Consider the following 20,479-nt stretch of genomic DNA (forward strand, 5'->3'; position numbering starts at 1 on the left):
TGATGTTATTGTGTTTTTTAAGAGTTCAGGTTTAGCAGCAGTTCAATATATAATACAAATAGGCTAGTGTGGAAGAGTAATAAAGTTATGAAATGATTTAATTATGATTAGTAATGGTCTCAACATTTGTTGAATTCATAAAAATAATAAGTGTGTTTTTTTTGTGAGTGAAACCTTGCATCCTTTTGTTCCTTGGTCCCACGCAGAGGACCTGATGTCCCTGTTGGATGCAGACATCCACTCGGCCCATCCCAGTGTGATCATTGATGCTGATGCTATGTTCTCTGAGGACATCAGCTACTTTGGCTACCCCTCTTTTAGACGCTCCTCACTGTCTCGCCTGGGATCCTCCAGAGGTAACTCGACAACTCATTTCTGACTAGTGAAGGAAAGGCTTTCGGTGACTCTGGTTGTTTTTGTTGTGAGGATGGAGGCTTTAATGGCTTATTAAAAGAAAAGTCAACAGCATACAATTTGCAAAAGCAAGGCAGTGTAGTATTTTTTATATATATATATATATATATATATATATATATATATATATATATATATATATATATATATATATATATATAAATTTGCCATGGGTAAGAAGTTGAGTAATTTATTATTATTTTTTGGACAAAAATGTCTGTCGGGCAAATGTAAAGAAAATACAAATGTTCCTCTTTGCTAAATGTATACTTGAGCTGTCTCACAAATATTAATGTTGATGCAATGGTTTTAGCTTGTTGTACATTTTCTCTTCAGTCTGTTTAGCTTGATTTCTAATACGGGTGTTTGGTGTTACTGGCTATAAATGTTTGGTGTTGTGCTGCATGGCTGTAGTGCATACTGTGAGCTCTCTGAGAAAGGCCCGCTAGGCCCACCTGTCTTAACAGGGACCCTTTTAAAGCAGTCTATTCTAAAAACCTACCTAGCCCACTTTTAGCCCACATGCATGCTTTCTTTCTTTCTGTCCATCCACTTCCTCTTCTACCTCACACTTTAAAATACAAGCGTGCAAACTGACTCACCCACCAGTATAATTTAGACTCCCACTCAATCTTCAGCACTGCAATTTTGATTCTAAAGAATCGTATCTTTCTCTCTCTATCCTTAAAACTATGTTGACGGGTCTTTCCCAGAGAGTGGCTTACTTCTATCCCACTGGTGTGACCTTATTGCATACCAGTTCTCCTTCTTCCCTTAGAGCGCGACTCCGAGCTGTTGCGCGAGCGCGAGTCCGTGTTGAGGTTGCGCGAGCGCCGGTGGCTGGATGGGGCCTCGTTCGACACGGAGCGAGGCTCCACCAGCCGCGAGGGTGAGCCCAGCTTGGACAAGAAGAGCATCCCGGTCCAGAGCCCCGTCTCCTTGGGAGAGGAGCTCCAGTGGTGGCCCGACAAGGTAGGAGGAACCCAGACATAAATGTCGATTTAATGTTTATTTAAAAACACAGAAATACAAACCTTTTACTGCGACATTGCATGTGGAATTTTGACTACTTTTGTTTTCCTTCTTGAAATGTTGCTGCAACTTGATTGACGCCCGCTAGTAGCAGATTCAGTTCATTGGACGATTAGGGTTAAGTTTAGCTTTACCTGACATTTACTGAGATCTCTAATTTTCCTTTCTAGGACGGTGTGAAGTTTGTGAGCATCGGAGCCATGTTCTCAGAGCTGGTTGCGGTCAGCTCCAAAGGAGAGCTGTATCAGTGGAAGTGGAGCGAACCTGAACCCTACAGGAATGCACAGGTGGAGAATTCAACCAATGTGAATGGAATTACCCAAAAACTGTCGTAGCATGCTTAATGGCTAGAAAGTACTGGTAGTTTATTCCACCTTTCTGTCATTTGTTCCATCAGAATCCTTCCGTTCATCACCCGCGTGTGTCCTTCCTGGGCCTGGCCAATGAGAAGATCACCTTATTGTCTGCCAATAGCATCAGAGCCACTGTAGCCACAGAGACCAACAAGGTAGACTATGGTTGCTCCCCTTGACATGAGAACACAGGTGCTCTGCTTCCTTCTTGGTAGCAGCACTCGACCACAGGATAAGTTGTGTAACCAGAAGATGTTGTTTGCCTAAAGATATGTTTCTATAGTGACTAATCAGCCAACCTTGCACTACAAATATTTAATGAATTATCCATTAACTTGTGTGTGTGTGTGTGTGTGTGTGTGTGTGTGTGTGTGTGTGTGTGTGTGTGTGTGTGTGTGTGTGTGTGTGTGTGTGTGTGTTATAGGTGGCAACCTGGGTGGACGACACACTGAGCACAGTGGCCTCTAAGCTGGAGCACAGTGCTCAGGCTTTCCCTGAGCTGCAGGGCGAACGTATGGTGTCGCTGCACTGCTGCGCGCTCTACACGTGTGTACAGCTGGAGAATAGCCTCTACTGGTGGTGAGAAGAAAAACTGTTTTAACACTAAACCACATTGAACGGAATTGTAATTCTATGTTTTTAACAATAACATTGCCTCACGAATGTCACCATAACATTGTTATCCTGCCAGGTGTAGCGGGGGTGTCCATCAAAGTCACACGCAAAACGATAGGTTATTACACTTTTCTCTTTCACAGGGTTATTGATGGGGAAAGATTCTGCGTTACATGCTATAATGTGACATTTAGCAGAGGCTACAATATGGATGTCTTTTGTCAATTAAAAGTAAGAACGGTTTGTGTCGGAGAAAGGTACGAATGTCTCACTGCTTGTCGTCTGTCTGCAGGGGTGTTGTGCCTTTTAGTCAACGGAAGAAGATGCTTGAAAAGGCCAGAGCCAAGAACAAAAAGCCAAAGTCCAGCGCTGGCATCTCCTCGATACCAAACATCACCGTGGGAACACAGGTAAGACAGTCGTTTGCTTGGGCGTGTTATTATCTTGTATATCAGCGTTGGATTAAGCACCTCTTCTGTTTCTGTTTTAAAGTCCTGGCGTGAGCTCAATATGAGTCTTGCGGTTTGTTTAAAATCAATTTACGCTTCCCGTCCTTAGGTGTGCTTGAGGAACAACCCCCTCTACCATGCCGGCGCAGTGGCCTTTTCTGTCAATGCTGGGATTCCCAAAGTGGGCGTCCTGTTGGAGTCCGTCTGGAACATGAACGACAGTTGTCGGTTCCAGCTGCGCTCACCAGAGAGCCTCAAGAACATGGAGAAGACCACCAAGACCCAGGAAATCAAGTCAGTTTAATTTTGTGTGGAAAAAAGCTGTCGATTTTTGTATATGAATGGTCTTCCATAATCTTATTTCATTACACTTTTAACCACAATTGGAAGACTTGGACTTCAGTGCCCGTGGTTACAGAATGTAGATATAGTATAACTCAAATTTTTTTGACTTAATCCATAGGACGGAGAGCAAGCCAGAGCTGGTGAAGACTGAGATGGGCCCCCCTCCCTCCCCGGCATCTACCTGCAGTGATACCTCTTCCATAGCTAGCAGTGCCTCGCTGCCCTACAGTATGTCAGCTTCTCTATCTCCGTCTCTCCCTCTTGACCTCTAGCTCTCACAACAACACTCGCCTCTCAACTTTCCTCTCTATCTCCCAGGCACAGAACCAATTTCTTCCTCACTCTGCGCTCTCATTAGTCCTTCGACTTTGAAACAGATGGTGCGCAGGCTTTTATCAGCAAGGTTTTTTTTTGGGGGGGGGGGGGGTTTCTGCCTGTTTTCCTGTGTTTGGCCAGCTGGGGTGTTTTTTGGTTGCCTTTTTTGTTTTTTTACCTCCCCTTATCATATGAACCCCACAGCTAGCGGTCTGTGTTGATAAGTCCTTTTCCCTCGTCCACCTGGTCACCAGATTATTTTTTACTATCCTAGTCAGGTGTTTGATGCCAAACTCTTTGTAGTCACTAGATGTGGATTCCAATTAGGTGCCTTATCTGATTATTCTGTGATCAAAGCACTAACCGTTAGTATGCCTCGCTACTTGCAGAGCGAAGGCGTTCCACCCCGGCTCCCAAAGAGGAGGAGAAGGTGAACGAGGAGCAGTGGCCGCTCAGGGAGGTGGTGTTTGTGGAGGACGTTAAAAATGTCCCTGTGGGAAAGGTGGGTGCATCTGAGATGTGGCAGTGCATAGAAGATCAATGTTTACAAATGTGGTAACATCTTTGAATAGTAAGCAAAGCTGGTGATTGAGTCCATGGCTATCAATCACGTGTCTCTGGTTTGTCGTGACATTTCACAACGTATTAATTACCTTCATGCTATGTCCTAGGTGCTGAAAGTGGATGGCGCGTATGTTGCTGTGAAGTTTCCAGGGACATCCAGCAGCATGAATAACCAGACGACTGCTGCTCCCGCCGACTCAGACCCATCATCCCTGTTGCAGGACTGCAGGCTCCTCCGAATAGACGAGCTGCAGGTATAGACATTAATTGATCCAAGTTTCTTCATCTCAGTATTTAGAGTTCACTGTGAATGTAGCTGTGCGGGTGTGAGCATCTCTCCTCCTCACGTTATATCGACTTAACTTTTCGTCTCCTTCAATCTGCTCCTGACAGGTGGTTAAAACCGGTGGGACTCCTAAAGTTCCCGACTGTTTTCAGCGCACACCTAAAAAGCTCTGTATCCCAGAAAAGGCAGAGATTCTGGCCGTGAATGTTGACTCCAAAGGTGAGTCTTTGTCTTCTTTTCTATGTCAGAGTATATGTGATATAGTCTTTCAATAGATTTCTTTTGTAGTTTTCTGTACATTTGTATGTCTGACCTTTTTAAACATCTTTCCGTCCTCCAGGAGTTCACGCAGTGCTAAAAACTGGTAGCTGGGTGAGGTACTGTATCTTTGACCTGGCCACAGGCAAAGCTGAGCAGGAGAATAACTTCCCCACCAGTAACCTGGCCTTCCTGGGTCAGAGTGAGCGCAATGTGGCCATCTTTACAGCAGGACAGGTGAGATAATCTCCCAAATATGTGACGTGTTTTTTGCAGTTTTGCACACGCATTAGTATATACAATTATAAAATGTTATTTTTCTCCCAGGAATCTCCCATCATCCTTCGAGATGGAAATGGCACAATCTACCCGATGGCTAAAGACTGCATGGGTGGAATTCGTGATCCTGATTGGTTGGACCTGCCACCTATAAACAGCCTGGGAATGGGGGTGCACTCTCTGGCCAACCTCCCCTCTAACTCTACAATTAAAAAGAAAGCTGCTATTATTATTATGGCTGTCGAGGTAAGCACATCCTTTTTATACATACGATGTAAAAAAGAGAAGACAATCTGTTTTAGTGCGGTGGTTTTTATCACTTCCTACCCATAAATCTGTCTGAAAGTCGCAGTAAAACATCAACGTTCAAATGAGCGATCATAATCAGTACTCGCATCGTCGTCTTTGTGCCCTTCAGAAACAGACGCTGATGCAGCACGTGCTGCGCTGTGACTACGAGGCTTGCCGGCAGTACCTGGTGAACCTTGAGCAGGCTTTCCTGTTGGATCAGGGCAGCCAGGCCCTCGGGGCACTTCTGGATCACCGCTGCGATGGGAACCGCAACATCCTCCATGCTGCCGTCTCTGTGTGCTTCCCCGTTAGCAACAAGGAGACCAAAGAGGAGGAAGGTAAGCTGCTGCTTCAGAGACGATGTCAGGAGAGCTAGGTCCAACATCAACATAGTAAATCGTTTTAATATTTGAGTCTGATCTCAAAAGGAGTTTATTTTGATTTCCTTGGTACAGTCACATGTTTCTTCCCAGTGTCTCTCAGTTTTGGACTTTGCCATCTTTATTAGAAAATGTCAAATAAAAAAAATAAAAAATGGAAGAAAATGACTTTTTCTCCAAACACAAAATGTTTATTTTGGAGTCTGCTGCTGTGTCACTTTGCCTGTTTCCCCAAGTCTCTCTTCTCTATGCAAAGTGACCAAGCTGTTTCATTCCAGAAGCTGAAAGGTCGGAGAGAAACACATTTGCAGAGCGTCTATCTGCTGTGGAGGCAATTGCCAACGCCATCTCTGTGGTCTCCAGCAACAGTTCTGGGAACAGGACCGGCTCCTCCAGCAGCAGAGGGTAAATAAACGGCTTCCTATAAGAAAGGAATCTTTTTCCATCCAATGTTGTCTATTAATATGGAAACTCAAATGTCACTGCTGGTTTTAATTTCAGAGTCATGTTTTATTTTCTTGTGCTATCACCAGGCTTCGTCTGAGGGAGATGATGCGGAGGTCTCTAAGAGCTGCAGGTCTCGGCCGTCATGAGTCCGGCCCGTCATCCAGCGACCACCAAGACCCCGTGTCCCCACCCATTGCCCCACCAAGCTGGGTCCCTGACCCCCCACCCATGGACCCTGGTCAGTGCATCTGTACCAGATTGTCAAATTTAGATAATCTTTGTCTGCGTCTAAGAACCCTTTCAGACAGACAAAGCTTGCAACAAAAAACAACAATGTAAATGAAAGCATCGCTTTAGTACAGTGGAGGTGTCACTACGAGGTATTCCAGCCAAAAACTTGATCCTTTCTCTACTTTTGCCACGGTGCAGTCCAGAGGGTGTGAAAGATTTCCAAAGCTATACAATCCTGACCGAATGAGCGTAAACTGCCATGTTGTGTGTTGTAAACTTTAAAGCTCGACTTCTGAATTTGTATTTAATCTTCTCACTGATACTTTGTAACAGCCCACCCACACCAGTGCAAACTCTTGAGTTGTTTTGCCACAGTTGTCAGTCTGAAGGTGGCCTTACACAACTGTTCTGCAATGTTTGTGTAATTATGATTTTAACTCTACTTTGCCTGATTGAATGATACTTTGCGTGGCTCTTAACTGAATTGAAATCTACATCTACAGCGTTTTTATTTAATCAACAGACGGTGACATTGACTTCATTCTAGCACCAGCTGTGGGTTCACTCACCACCGCCTCCACTGGGACCAGCCAGGGACCCAGCACCTCCACCATACCAGGTACACGACATCTTCACCACAGAGGAGGAGCGAGAAGGAGCTGTGACCCTAACCCATTCTACATACTGATTCTACACATGTACTACATACTGTCGTATAACTACTACTTCACAAAGAAACATCAATGTTTTTCCTAAGATTTAATATAGTATACTTTTGTTTTCACTTTTCTAGTGTGAACACACCACGTACTCAAAACCTTCTTAGAATCATAAATGGTATATAATATCGATTTGTCCTCTCCTTTTGAACAGGGCCGTCCACTGAGCCATCTGTGGTTGAATCTAAAGACAGAAAGGCCAACGCCCACCTTATCCTAAAGCTGATGTGTGACAGTGTTGTGCTGAGGCCACGCCTACGGGAGCTACTCTCTGCCAAGTACGTGTCTTTATTTCTATATACTACTTATCAGTGCTTACTGTACACAAAACAAATGCACTTTCTTGTCTTTATCTGCGGTTCTGTGTTTTTTTTTGCCTGTTTATCTGTCCCTCATGTATGTCCTTGTTGCCGTTGTTTGACAGGGATGCCCGTGGAATGACCCCATTCATGCTGGCAGTCAGTGGGAGAGCCTACCCAGCAGCCATCGCTGTACTGGAGGCTGCTCAGAAAATGGCCAAGGGTATGTTAATAAGTCACCTTTCTGTTGCAAACCTGTGTTTAAATGCCCGCCTAGTATCATGCACATTATACTGAAGTTTGCATGACCAACCAGCCACCACCTCTGTGAAGAACATCACTTTTTGTGAATCTGTCATTTTAAGTAGGTGATGTAACAGCTGGGACATTGGAGGTTAGCCGAGAGTTATGTGAATCCTGACCTATTTAGCTGCCCTGCTTACAAGCGCTAACTACATGTTATAACTGGCATTCCTCCTGTTTCCATATTTTCTAACACAGTGGGTGACCCGGGCATTGCGGAGAAGGAGGATGCAGACTCTGTGTTCATGGAAATGATTTGCCCTTCGGGGACCAACCCAGATGATTCGCCCCTCTATGTTCTCTGCTGCAACGACACCTGCAGTTTCACTTGGACTGGAGCTGAGCACATTAACCAGGTCAGACCTAGAGGATATCAGTACACTGAAATAAGAGGAAAAGCACTCATCAGGAAAATGTGACGTGTTGTGGCCCACTCTATAGCGCCAGTAACCAGTGTCTATTAAGGATGGGGAATTTCTTTCTTAATTCTAAGGTTTAAAAGACGAAAACTCGATAAGCCAAAAAAAAGAAACGGCCATCAAAATATTATTTGATTACTGCTACTTGCTTGCCAGGTCAGCTTCAGGGACTCCTCGTTTTTTTGTTTTTTTTCCCGTCTCATAAGTGGAACCTCACTAATTTTGGAGACAGTTTTTGTTAATCTCTTTAAAGTATAATCAGGGTTCATACGGTCATTTGAAAAATGGCGATTTCAGGGCCTGGAGAAGTTATGGAAAAATAAATAAACCCAGAAAGTTTTGGCATTGAAAAGTCATGGAAATGTTTTTGTATAGCTGTGTATGAACCCTGTATAATGTTCACTTGAAAGTTCACATTTTTCATCACAATGACTTTGCGTGTAGGATATCTTTGAGTGTCGGACCTGCGGTCTGCTGGAGTCCCTCTGCTGCTGCACTGAGTGTGCAAGGGTGTGTCACAAAGGACACGACTGCAAGTAAGTCCCAGTTCTGACTGTGGCCTCATTAGATCTTTGTAAAAGGTTTACATCCTTCTTACCGTTGCTTTTCATCGCCTGCGTTCAGCACCAGGTTCGTACGTATGATCCTAACCCTGCTTCCGTTCTTTCCCAGGCTGAAGAGGACCTCTCCCACAGCATACTGTGACTGTTGGGAGAAATGTAAGTGTAAGACGCTGATCGCCGGCCAGAAGGCTGCCCGACTGGATCTGCTGTACAGGTTACTCACAACAACCAACCTGGTCACAACACCCAACAGCAGGTAAGACCCCTCTGATCTCTGTGTGGCCTTAATCTCCACTTCACCCACAGTAGTGTTATACCTTTTGTGTCCTTAATAATTGGCAAATAACTGCAGGCATTTCCGGCTAAGTCAGCTTGATTGTGTTATTTTGACATGGAAGATACTTGATATTGTGCAAGCGAGGCTTAAGTGCTATTTCTGACCGATTTTTATTTCCATCTGCAGGGGAGAGCATATATTACTGTTCCTGGTGCAGACTGTTGCCAGGCAGAGCGTTGAGCACTGTCAGTACAGACCACCACGCATCAGAGAAGACAGGAACCGCAAGGCTGCAAATGCAGAGGGTAGGTTCAGGATCCCCCTCACACAGTACCCAACTTTATACCATCAGTGCAGACGACTCAACATTTACACGAGATTATTTAGATCTAGGCCGGATCTTTTTAAAATGTTATTCCTCAGAGGCATCTGATGTATGACAACATTCTTCTTTCCTCTCTTTCAGACTCTGATATGCCAGACCACGATCTAGAACCTCCCCGCTTTGCTCAGCTGGCCCTGGAGAGGGTCCTGCAGGACTGGAACGCCCTGAAGTCTATGATCATGTTTGGCTCTCAGGAGAATAAAGACCCGTAAGTCTCACTGCAAACCAACACCCACAGCAGTAGAATGTGGTTGGTGAGAAGAGCTTCACCAAGTGTGCTTAAAGAACTGAAAAAATGCAACAAGTATTTAAAGTTTTGTGTTTTTTTTATGCATCTCCTAGACTTAGTGCCAGCAGCAGAATTGCCCACCTCCTGCCTGAAGAGCAGGTCTACTTGAATCAGCAGAGTGGCACCATTCGTCTTGACTGTTTCACCCACTGCCTCATTGTCAAGTGTGCTCCTGACATCACTGTAAGTCCAGTGTCAGCAACAAGATTATTGTTTTCCTCCTCGACTTCACTTATTTGACGCCACGGTCAACAAAATTTCCATTTCTGAATAATTCTTTTAGTTAAAACACTAAATAAAATCACCTCAATATTACTACTCATGCATTTCCTTCAGTTCAGCTGTTAACACGCCCGTGCATTTGTAAGTATTTTGGTCATCAGTGCGTGTTTTTTTTTTGTTCTCGTGTATTAGTTTATAGACACCTTGCTGGGTACACTAGTAAAGGAGCTGCAGAACAAGTACACTCCGGGCCGGAGAGAAGAGGCAGTCAATGTCACCAGGAGGTTCCTGCGCTCTGTCGCCCGGGTATTCGTCATCCTCAGCGTGGAGATGGCCTCATCCAAGAAGAAAAAGTAAGAACACACTTCATTAAGGTTTTCAAGTAAAGTTTAAGACTAAGGCTGTAAGAATCCGCTCAATTCTACCACACAATTGGGACTACACAATGACATTAATTAGACACGCCCTTTTTTTTTATTGCTAATTAATTTAATATTCTGACTGGTGTTCATTTTTTTTTTTTCTTCACCTAGCAACTTCATCCCCCAGCCCATCGGGAAATGTCGCCGGGTTTTCCAAGCGCTGCTTCCCTACGCTGTGGAGGAGCTGTGTAATGTAGCCGAGTCGCTGATTGTGCCGGTGCGAATGGGCATAGCGAGACCCACTGCTCCGTTCACGTTGGCCAGCACCAGCATAGACGCCGTTCAGGGCAGCGAGGAGCTCTTCTCTGTGGAGCCGCTGCCTCCGAGACCCTCACCCGACCAGTCCAGCAGGTCCGTTGGGTTTATTTTCACTGTGTTATGGAAGATTGAAATGTGCTCATATTGTATCAGTTAGTTGTGGTGAGAGCCCCGTGTTAATGTGCCAAAGCAAAGATGGGGAAACATTTGAAATCATTGAGTCATTCACTTAGATTTTGACTTTGAGAGAGGAAACCAAAAGCAACAGAAGATGCTTGATTTTTCTTATTCACCAGCTATAATGACTTCTGGTCTTGTGCTTCATTTCCCCCCCCCCCTCAGCTCCAGTCAGACAGCTGCCTCTTATATCATCAGGAACCCCCAGCCTCGGCGCAGCAGCCAGTCTCAGCCTGTCAGAGGAAGAGATGAGGAGCAGGATGACATTGTGTCAGCAGATGTGGAAGAGGTGGGGAGCCTCATTATAAAATCATTAAGGCCTTAATGAACTTTGCATGCAAGTGAACCCATGTATATTAGTGACTAGTTTCCAAGAAAGTATGAGCCTGCACTGTTATTTACACCGCATGGTTTCACTGAGTTTTGGATGAATATTTTAATTTCCTTTCCTATTACTGTATCATTTTATGTGAGAGGGGCAATAGCTCTGTCTTGCCTCAAGCTTTCTCTCTTAGGATCTGTTTTGTTTGTCTTTTTAGGTTGAAGTTGTAGAAGGAGTAGCTGGTGAGGAAGACCATCATGACGACCAAGAGGAACAGGGAGAGGAAAATGCGGAGGCAGAAGGGCAGCATGATGAGCACGACGAAGATGGTGAGACATGCCCTACTTTTATTTTATTTTTTATTTTTTTTTATGAATGCAAGGGAATTAATGACACTATTCATAATGTTTCGTGAACTTGAATCTGAAAGCACCCAACAGCGAGTGAAGCATCTGTTTGTCATCCTCTGTTCTTAGGAAGCGACATGGAGCTGGATCTTCTGGCAGCGGCTGAAACGGAAAGCGACAGCGAAAGTAACCACAGCAATCAGGATAACGCTAGCGGCCGCAGGAGTGTCGTCACAGCAGCCACAGCTGGCTCTGAAGCAGGTTGGTCAACAGCTGTTTTTAACATTTCAGTTTAGATTTCATTTTAGTTTTTCTTTTAAGTCCCCCTTCATACAACTGCACTGGTTTTTTTTTTTCTTTTCTTTTTTTAGTTTCTTGGTGGAAATGCGGTCACATTCTTATTGACCTCTTTAAACTGAAATCTTTCCAAATCTTTGTGAGGCTCCAACTGCTTACTAAATAGAAATTGCATTTCTGTTTTGCTGCACTGTGGTTCATTTTTCCTTGAACTGCAGACTAATGCAGTCTTCACAAAATCATTGGTGCTTCACAGTCAGCAATTTGAAATTGTGGGGCTTTATGTTTGTAGAGCTAATGATACAGCAGAAAAAAGGTCCCTGGCTGAATACCCCATGTATTTCATTCGCAGGCAGTAGGGTGTCCTTGGCATTTCCTATTTTTGGTAGGAGCTCCTCTTTACTTCAATGCATATACAGATGTCAGGGCAAGAGTGAATTTGCAAAGTGCATACACAGTTTCCTGCTGAGAGTTCCTTCAGTTCGTCCCTTTCTCACATTCCACCGTTATTGTGTCTGTCATTTTTAACCTAAACTCACCACAAGTGTTGTCCTTTTCACCCAAATAACTCACTAATCAACCTGTAGCTTTCCAAAATGGTGTGATGTTTTTCTTCTCCTTGGTCATCTAAAATGTCTATTTCTTACTAATGATGGTGTTGTTTAGAATATTAAGTACATTTGAGACATTGCTGTTCTTTCAAAGATTTCCAATCTTTAAAAAAAACAAACATGAAAATGAAGTCCTATGTTATTTAGCAAAAGGTGATCAACAGAGACTGCAGCTGTTGTTTTGACTTCAGTGTTGTCACCATCATATTAGTGTTGTTTGGCCTTGTAGTGGTGTGATTCACTAACCCGCACTCCTGCCTGGATAAATCTGATGTGACAGACAAAAGACAGGGAGATGAGATGAACACAAAGCCATTAAACCTTCATCTTTTTTTCTTCATCCCATCTCCCCCCCGCCCCTGAAGGTGCCAGCAGCGTCCCTGCCTTCTTTTCAGAGGACGACTCCCAGTCCAATGACTCCAGCGACTCTGACAGCAGCAGCAGTCAGAGCGACGACGTCGACCAGGAGACGTTCCTGTTGGATGAGCCGCTGGAAAGGACAACTACCGCTTCCCATGCCAACAGTGCAGCCCAGGCTCCTCGCTCCATGCAGTGGGCGGTTAGAAACACCCCCAGCCAGAGGGCCACTGGGAGCGCTCCTTCCAGCTCCTCAACACCTGCTGGTCAGTGGAGCTGTGGGATTCTTTTATTTTTTTTTGACGGTTTGCGGTTCCAGGTGATAACGGTGCGTATTGATCGTACCTGTAATGATCTTTGTCTTTTTCACAGCGAGCTCCACAGGCCTGATATACATCGACCCTACCAACCTGCGTCGCTCCAGTGCGATCAGCTCCAGTGCGGCTGCCGCGGCGGCGGCCCTGGAGGCCAGCAACTCCAGCAGCTATCTGACATCTGCCAGCAGCCTGGCCCGGGCCTACAGCATTGTCATAAGGCAGATCTCAGACCTCATGAGTCTGATTCCCAAGTACAACCAACAAGTCTACTCACAGTACCCTGCCGCTGTAAAGCTCACCTACCAGGATGCTGTCAACCTGCAGGTGAGATACACGGCCGTCGTGTGGTGAATTGATTGGATGAATGGTTTAATTGAGTATAAGATTGTTGTATAAAACAACCCCCAAATTCTGCATCTTGAGAGGTTAGTGATATCTGTGTTTTATCTTATATGCAGGGCTGTAACGCTTCTACTGAGGTTTTTGAATATAGCTTCAAATGTCTATCGGCAAAGGTTATGATGTCATCAGCGAAAACAGAAAATCCTCAATTTAAATGAATAGCCTGTGTGCTACAAGCTGGAAGGCAGTTTTTTGACCACATTGAAAATGTTGTTTTTGAAGGTTTTATAAAATAATGTGTATTTTGGAAGATTATATCTATTTTTTTTTCAAAACATTTGGAAGTTTGGACTTGAACACTCTGGAGTTATTGGAAATGTTTGGAACACACAAGTCGGAAACAATCCTAAACAGCCACCACTGGACTCAAACTCTTTAAATGTAGCCTGATATTTATCTGCAACTGTACAGAAATACCAGGAAAACTAAGCGTGGCTACACATTTATAGACGCTGGATTTTAGGTTCTGATTCAGTGTTTACTCATATTTTTCTGGGTGAATAAACACTATTCAACTGTTCTGAAAATAACGATTACAACAACAACAAAAAAGCAAATCATGAAAGTATTGTAACATTTAATTGCAACAGTACAGTATTGGATAATTCACTTTCAGAATCAAAATAGTTTCTGGGGATCCCTGCCAATTCACAAAAATCTATATAAATATGTAATCAAATTGCGTTTGCATCTGTCATATTTGGCAGGGGACAACAATGACTGTCTGAACATTATCATGTTTTAGATAAAAATCTTATCTGTCTAGTGAGTTGAATAAGAGTGAAATGTTGATCATTTGTTGGGACCAGAACTATGTGGAGGAGAAGCTGATTCCCACCTGGAACTGGATGGTGTCGATCATGGACTCCACCGAGGCTCAGTTGAGATACGGCTCGGCTCTGTCATCCGCCGGAGACCCGGGTCACCCCAGTCACCCGCTCCACGCATCTCAGCACTCGGCCCGCAGGGAGCGAATGACGGCCCGGGAGGAGGCCAGCCTCCGCACCCTTGAGGGACGCAGGTAAAAAAAAACAAAAGTTTTCTGGAAATTCTTTCTAATCACCAAACGGTTATCAACTGATCACACTAACAAGTGTGACAATTCGACATGGGACAACATCTTTACACACACAAATTCTCTTTGGTCCACACTTTGTATTGAATGAACTCCAGATTTGTAGTGGTCTCACCGGTTTTGTGTTCTTTCAGGAGAGCAGCTACCCTGCTGACGGCTCGCCAGGGCATGATGTCGGCGCGGGGCGACTTCCTGAACTACGCCTTATCACTAATGCGTTCCCACAACGATGAGCACTCTGATGTGCTTCCTGTGCTGGACGTGTGCTCACTGAAACACGTGGCCTACGTTTTCCAGGCTCTTATCTACTGGATTAAGGCCATGAACCAGCAGACCACGTTGGACACCCCACAGATGGATAGAAAGAGGTAAATGAAGAAAATCAGTTAAAATGCTGTCTTTGTTTACCAAGAGTTTACTTCAGCAGCTGTTTGGTTACAACTCAAAAAGAGAAAAAACACAGCGTATGTTTCTGCATCTGATAGCCACCGAAACAAAACCCTGTTATCACACAGTTTTGTCTATTGTCTTCATTAGGACAACTGATTAACCGTGGCTTATTAAATGAACCCTTCTTTGACTAAAACAGTGTTTCTAATCCACTTTTACTTGTATTTTAAGGAATCGAGAGATTTTGGAACTGGGTTTGGACAATGAGGATTCTGAACACGAGAACGACGAGGACACCAATCAGAGTAAGCCAGATAACTGACATTTATTACTCATTGATTATTATTAGATGTTAAAGAACTGCTTTGAACTGTCATTTTAATGTGTGCTGACAGATTTGTTTGTGCTTTACCTCAGGTTCAACTCTGCAGGACAAGGATGAAGACCCCGTCCCAGCTGAGACGGGTCAGAACCACCCCTTCTTCCGTCGCTCGGACTCCATGACCTTCCTGGGCTGCATCCCACCCAACCCCTTCGATGTTCCCCTGGCTGAGGCCATCCCGCTGGCAGACCAGCCCCACCTCCTGCAGGTCAGTATTGCTGCTCAGTCTCTCCGCGTGAAGAAGGAAGGGTTAAAGATGCACGGTCCACAAACCTCAAGTGTTTGGCTTCAAGTTAATTTTGCTTCCTCTCTAACAGCCTAATGCCAGGAAGGAGGATCTGTTCGGTCGTCCTTCTCAGGGCTTGTACTCTTCCTCGTACATGGCAACCAAAGGCCTGGCTGAGGCAAGCATGGACAGGAACTGCCTGGAGGTAAACATGGGCTCCTCTCTACCCTCCCCCTCTCAGGTATACCACCCCTCTTCACTGGACAAACACGCTGGCATCTGTGTTCTAATATCCACGCATAACAGTAACAATAACAAGTAACTAGACTTTTGAATAGAAATCCATAAAAACTACCCAGGATTTATTATTTTCTCATTATATCCAGTGGCATTTAAGAGCATTGGAAATAATGGAAAGCAAGAAATAATGGATATTTTGGGTAGTTCTTCTTTGCTTACACTGAAATTCAAGTGTGGATATTGGAGCACAGCCTGTGGTCTGTGTCCCATTTTCATAATTCCATTCTTTTATCATCACACTGTCATCGTCGAAGGTTTGACGTTACTAAAGAACTACCCTGAACCCCACTGAAACAGATCCTGCCTACTAAGATGTCTTACTCAGCCAACCTGAAGAATGTTATGAGTATGGAAACTGGCCAGCGGAGCACTGAGAACCAGTCACTAGCAGAGCAGGAGATGGAGGCTTCAAAACCAGGCCCTTCGCCCCATGACCTCGCCGCCCAGCTGAAGAGTAGCCTCCTTGCTGAGATTGGCCTCACTGAAAGTGATGGACCCCCTCTCCATTCATTCAGGTACCAAACACTAATCCGTGCTTTGTGATGTTGGTTTAGCTAAAGTGGCAGCTTAATATTTCCCTCAGAAATAAGCCTGTTAGCTGGACTTAGCCTGTGAATTTATATATACAGTGTATTTAAATAACATCTGGAACTGGCATCAGTAAGTTGCCACATTTGATACAAGTTCTAATACTGGGCAAAGAAGACTACAGCGAACCAAGCCCTGAAGAGCGTCTCAAATGGTTAAATATACTATCATTTTGTTTTAAATGGTTTTAAAATACAAATACAGCATCACAGTTTGTTTTCCTTTGTCTGTCCAGACCTCACTGTAGCTTCATGGGGATGATGATCTCACATGACATGCTACTCGGCCGCTGGCGTCTGTCACTGGAGCTGTTTGGTCGTGTCTTCATGGAGGATGTTGGAGCCGAGCCTGGATCGGTACATTTTTTTTTATATATTATTTATTTACACGTAATCTCGACACTACCCCATCTTTTATACTTGTATAAATGTTTTAAGTTTTAACTCAAATATAGATACTTCAATGCGTATTACATAAAATGCAGCAAATGCCTAACCTAAAATGACATGCGCTCCCAGCAGGAAGCAATATGGCCCTCCCAATAGAATCCTCTTTCTTACTGCTTGTGGAATGGACATCCAATATTTAGCCTTAGGTTTGGCTGCTAACAATCAGCTGAATAGAGCTGCAGACAGGCAACTCTTATTTATTTGTTTATATTATTGTCACGATACCCAAACTGTTACTCCAATACAATACCCTGCCTAAATATGTTGATACGGAAACAATACCGCAGCTAAAAACAAATACGTCAGGAAAAGTAATGGAATAATAGATCACAGAAAGTGGAACTTACATACATTCAGATGACGTTCCATAAGGAGTTGATGAGAGAAAAGCTGCTTAAATCAGGAAGACATTACAGTGTGTGCTTTTCCTTTCTGTCCATGTCATGTTACTGAGAAACATGGTAAAAAAATACTTGTTTGTGTTTGCCGAGTTACAGGAGATGCTCGGACAGATTTAGAAAAGATAGGGAGTATCCCTGATGCTGGAGTGCCGGATCATAATGATTTATTTGTTCTTGTCTATCCCAGATCCTCACAGAGCTAGGCGGCTTTGAAGTAAAGGAATCCAAGTTCCGTCGGGAGATGGAGAAGCTGCGGAACTTGCAGTCCCGGGACCTGGCACTGGAGGTGGACCGGGATCGAGACCAGCTGATACAGCAGACCATGCGACAGCTTAACACGCACTTCGGCAGGCGCTGCACAACCACACCCATGGCTGTGCACCGGGTGAAGGTCACCTTTAAAGATGAGCCGGGCGAGGGCAGCGGCGTGGCCCGCAGCTTCTACACCGCCATCGCCCTGGCCCTCCTCTCCAACGATAAGCTGCCCAATCTGGACTGTGTTCAGAGTGTCAGCAAGGGCATGCAGGCCAGCAGTACGTGTCATCACGATTACAATTCAAGTATGACAATACATAGAAACTATACTGTATTATGGAACTCATTCATTGTTGCATTCAATGGTACTTTTATAATGCTTAAAACAGTCATCACATAATTAAAAAGCTAATTTTTTTTTCTACATACATTTTTTTCCCACTTAACTGAACTTGTTGTATTCAATGTGTATTTGTGTGTGCTTGTGTCCGTAGATCTAATGCAGCGCTTGAGAAACAGAGACCGGGAAAGAGAGAGGAGAAGCGGAGGGCTTCGAGCGGGATCTCGTAGAGACAGAGACAGGTAAACTCCCAACTTATTACATATGTTTTACCCTTTTTTTTTATTTATTTTTTACAATAAACAAAAAATGTTTTTTGCCTTGCGAGACCGAGACAAACCTGTGTGTTTGTGCTCTACAGAGACTCAAGGAGGCAGCTGTCCATAGACACCCGGCCTTTCAGGCCCTCGTCAGAGGGAAACCCCAGCGATGAGCCCGACCCCCTGCCTGCGCACAGACAAGCCCTGGGTGAAAGGCTCTACCCACGTGTTCACGCCATGCAACCGGTAATAAATCATCTGCATCCGTCAAAGCTATGTTTTACAAAAAACTCATTTTTATCAACTGAGAAACAGGTCATTTCTTGGCTTCTTCCAGATTTGGCGTTGCACATTCAAACATCATCAAGACGCATACATTTTCTACTACATAGACTACTCCACTGCACAACTGAATGTATACATACGCGTGTCTAACTGGAACAATTGAAGCTTTCCTTCACCGCGCTGACACCAGCTGTGTGTTTTCCTCCTCAGGCGTTTGCCAGTAAAATCACAGGCATGCTGCTGGAGCTGTCCCCCGCCCAGCTGCTGCTGCTGCTGGCTAGTGAGGATTCTCTCCGAGCCCGGGTGGAGGAGGCCATGGAGCTTCTCATTGCACATGGAAGGTAAAACCATCTGTTCACTGTAGTGACACGCATTGTTCTGCTCTCTTTGCACGCGACTCTAAAGTGCTCTGCGAGTAGACGGTAAATGATGTCATAATGGCATTTTTTTTTTTTTTTTTTTAAAGTAACTATAACCTTCTGGTCTTTTGTCTCTTCCAGGGAAAATGGTGCTGACAGCATATTGGACCTGGGTCTTTTGGAGGCTCCGGAGAAAGCACAAGTAAACTCAACATCTCTGTTTCCACTCTATACTCCCCAATATGTAGAGTTTAACCCTTTCATTTCTGTTGGAAATAATCAGGTGTGGTTTAGCATACTAACCAATGTTTCTTTCCCTTATTGACATAAAATGACATAAATGCCTCTGTACAATACATGCTTATAAACAGCCTCCTCCGTTTTGTGTGCTTGTAGCAGCAGGAAAACCGTAAGCGCCATGGTTCGACCCGCAGTGTGGTCGACATGGAGCTGGACGACCCGGACGATGGGGACGACAACGCTCCTCTCTTCTACCAGCCGGGCAAAAGAGGCTTCTACTCCCCTCGGCCCGGCAAGAACACAGAAGCCCGGTTGAACTGCTTCCGTAACATTGGCAGGTAATGAATTGTCCGCTTTATGGGTCAAACAAGAAGGGACTCAAACATGAATCGGTATAGTTTGGTCAAAAATCTTCAGACAAGAACAATGTCGGGGGAATTTGAGTCGCATCTTTAACAACGTAGGACGCAATAGGTTAAATGTTGTGTTTTTTTTACAGAATACTGGGGTTGTGTCTGCTTCAAAATGAACTCTGTCCAATCACGTTGAACAGACATGTCATCAAAGTGCTGCTTGGGAGGAAGGTAAGAGATATCTTTATGATATATTTGTGCACCCACTGTTAGAACCTGCCGCTTTCAGAATGAAGTTGCTAAATGTACTTCTCTTTGTTACTGCAGGTGAACTGGCATGACTTTGCATTCTTTGACCCGGTCATGTATGAGAGCCTGCGGCAGCTGATCCGCCATTCTCAGGCTGGTGAAGCAGATGCAGTATTTGCTGCCATGGACCTTGCCTTCGCCATTGACCTCTGCAAAGAGGAAGGGGCTGGACAGGTAAAGGACCACGCTGTCATTGTGTCGGCAAATCAATGGCATGCGGTATAGAGTTTAAATAGCACTGCACTAAACCAAGATAAGAGGGTGCAATGACCTGAGCATGTTGCTGGAGGAAGTGGCAAGAAACTAAAGGCAATGCTTTTAAAAAGTAGAATTTTAAATGTACCAAGTACAACACTACCTGCTACAGGCAACAAGGTGTTTTACTGGAAAGTTGATAAAGGAATTCCGAGAATATAATTTTAGATGCTGTGCTAATTTCCGTTAGAACAGTCAGTTTGTGTAGCAGAGAATTTGAATAATGTGCTTTCTTTCTGTAACGTTTCTTGACTACTCTCAAATTCAGACCCATAATGTCCCAAAATCTATAATATCTTAAGGTTCAGCTGTGCATCCTCATACAAAATATAAATACCAGCAATCTATAAGGAAACTATTATGATTGGCCTGTTTTTCTGTTTCAGTTATACACATAATTTGTATCACAGGACATTGATATGATAAATGTGCAGCTTGAGGTTTGGCTTTTCTGAGCAGAATGTGAATACTGAAATATGTTGTTCCATGAAGCGTTTGTTGATGCCTTGCTCTCCCTGGTGCAGGTGGAGCTTCTGTCTGGTGGGGTCAACATGCCAGTAACTCCTCTCAACGTGTACGAGTACGTGAGGAAGTATGCTGAGCACAGAATGCTGGTGGTGGCTGAGCAGCCTCTCCATGTGAGTAACACACTTTGAACTTCTGAGAATTCAAGGTTAATTACGAGGAAGAAACATTTTTTGGCGTTCTGCCAAACCTTTTCTCAAAGTTTGTCAGTTTATTGGAACGCAGACAAATGTTTGATGATG

General features: G+C 44.3%; 1 protein-coding gene across 8 annotated transcripts in view; it reads left to right on the forward strand.

The window, feature by feature from the left end:
• The window catches only part of ubr5 (ubiquitin protein ligase E3 component n-recognin 5), a 30,807-nt gene that overhangs the window by 8,178 nt on the left and 2,150 nt on the right, over nucleotides 1–20,479 (forward strand). Inside the window, exons 8-56 of one of the 8 annotated variants that reach the window (XM_068734539.1) lie at nucleotides 207–356; nucleotides 1,175–1,386; nucleotides 1,617–1,733; nucleotides 1,844–1,954; nucleotides 2,224–2,378; nucleotides 2,491–2,532; nucleotides 2,707–2,824; nucleotides 2,973–3,157; nucleotides 3,327–3,436; nucleotides 3,913–4,025; nucleotides 4,195–4,341; nucleotides 4,481–4,592; nucleotides 4,714–4,868; nucleotides 4,959–5,156; nucleotides 5,329–5,539; nucleotides 5,860–5,986; nucleotides 6,115–6,266; nucleotides 6,783–6,878; nucleotides 7,133–7,256; nucleotides 7,403–7,500; nucleotides 7,779–7,936; nucleotides 8,444–8,535; nucleotides 8,672–8,818; nucleotides 9,026–9,144; nucleotides 9,306–9,432; nucleotides 9,567–9,696; nucleotides 9,928–10,088; nucleotides 10,269–10,508; nucleotides 10,758–10,881; nucleotides 11,132–11,243; nucleotides 11,391–11,522; nucleotides 12,535–12,792; nucleotides 12,899–13,167; nucleotides 14,055–14,266; nucleotides 14,455–14,688; nucleotides 14,942–15,015; nucleotides 15,128–15,300; nucleotides 15,410–15,559; nucleotides 15,916–16,133; nucleotides 16,442–16,562; nucleotides 17,244–17,616; nucleotides 17,806–17,893; nucleotides 18,013–18,157; nucleotides 18,407–18,537; nucleotides 18,697–18,757; nucleotides 18,952–19,133; nucleotides 19,295–19,379; nucleotides 19,476–19,631; nucleotides 20,237–20,350. In XM_068734539.1, the coding sequence (XP_068590640.1) occupies nucleotides 207–356; nucleotides 1,175–1,386; nucleotides 1,617–1,733; nucleotides 1,844–1,954; nucleotides 2,224–2,378; nucleotides 2,491–2,532; nucleotides 2,707–2,824; nucleotides 2,973–3,157; nucleotides 3,327–3,436; nucleotides 3,913–4,025; nucleotides 4,195–4,341; nucleotides 4,481–4,592; nucleotides 4,714–4,868; nucleotides 4,959–5,156; nucleotides 5,329–5,539; nucleotides 5,860–5,986; nucleotides 6,115–6,266; nucleotides 6,783–6,878; nucleotides 7,133–7,256; nucleotides 7,403–7,500; nucleotides 7,779–7,936; nucleotides 8,444–8,535; nucleotides 8,672–8,818; nucleotides 9,026–9,144; nucleotides 9,306–9,432; nucleotides 9,567–9,696; nucleotides 9,928–10,088; nucleotides 10,269–10,508; nucleotides 10,758–10,881; nucleotides 11,132–11,243; nucleotides 11,391–11,522; nucleotides 12,535–12,792; nucleotides 12,899–13,167; nucleotides 14,055–14,266; nucleotides 14,455–14,688; nucleotides 14,942–15,015; nucleotides 15,128–15,300; nucleotides 15,410–15,559; nucleotides 15,916–16,133; nucleotides 16,442–16,562; nucleotides 17,244–17,616; nucleotides 17,806–17,893; nucleotides 18,013–18,157; nucleotides 18,407–18,537; nucleotides 18,697–18,757; nucleotides 18,952–19,133; nucleotides 19,295–19,379; nucleotides 19,476–19,631; nucleotides 20,237–20,350 (7,319 nt within the window). The remainder of the gene's footprint in view (nucleotides 1–206; nucleotides 357–1,174; nucleotides 1,387–1,616; nucleotides 1,734–1,843; nucleotides 1,955–2,223; nucleotides 2,379–2,490; nucleotides 2,533–2,706; nucleotides 2,825–2,972; nucleotides 3,158–3,326; nucleotides 3,437–3,912; nucleotides 4,026–4,194; nucleotides 4,342–4,480; nucleotides 4,593–4,713; nucleotides 4,869–4,958; nucleotides 5,157–5,328; nucleotides 5,540–5,859; nucleotides 5,987–6,114; nucleotides 6,267–6,782; nucleotides 6,879–7,132; nucleotides 7,257–7,402; nucleotides 7,501–7,778; nucleotides 7,937–8,443; nucleotides 8,536–8,671; nucleotides 8,819–9,025; nucleotides 9,145–9,305; nucleotides 9,433–9,566; nucleotides 9,697–9,927; nucleotides 10,089–10,268; nucleotides 10,509–10,757; nucleotides 10,882–11,131; nucleotides 11,244–11,390; nucleotides 11,523–12,534; nucleotides 12,793–12,898; nucleotides 13,168–14,054; nucleotides 14,267–14,454; nucleotides 14,689–14,941; nucleotides 15,016–15,127; nucleotides 15,301–15,409; nucleotides 15,560–15,915; nucleotides 16,134–16,441; nucleotides 16,563–17,243; nucleotides 17,617–17,805; nucleotides 17,894–18,012; nucleotides 18,158–18,406; nucleotides 18,538–18,696; nucleotides 18,758–18,951; nucleotides 19,134–19,294; nucleotides 19,380–19,475; nucleotides 19,632–20,236; nucleotides 20,351–20,479) is intronic. The other 7 variants (XM_068734541.1, XM_068734542.1, XM_068734543.1 and 4 more) reach the window with 7 other exon arrangements.

The sequence above is a fragment of the Cebidichthys violaceus genome, unplaced genomic scaffold, assembly GCF_023349555.1.
Source record: "Cebidichthys violaceus isolate CVI_PGR_0920_01 unplaced genomic scaffold, fCebVio1.0.p SCAF_65, whole genome shotgun sequence".
In the NCBI taxonomy this organism is placed as follows: Eukaryota; Metazoa; Chordata; class Actinopteri; order Perciformes; family Stichaeidae; genus Cebidichthys; species Cebidichthys violaceus.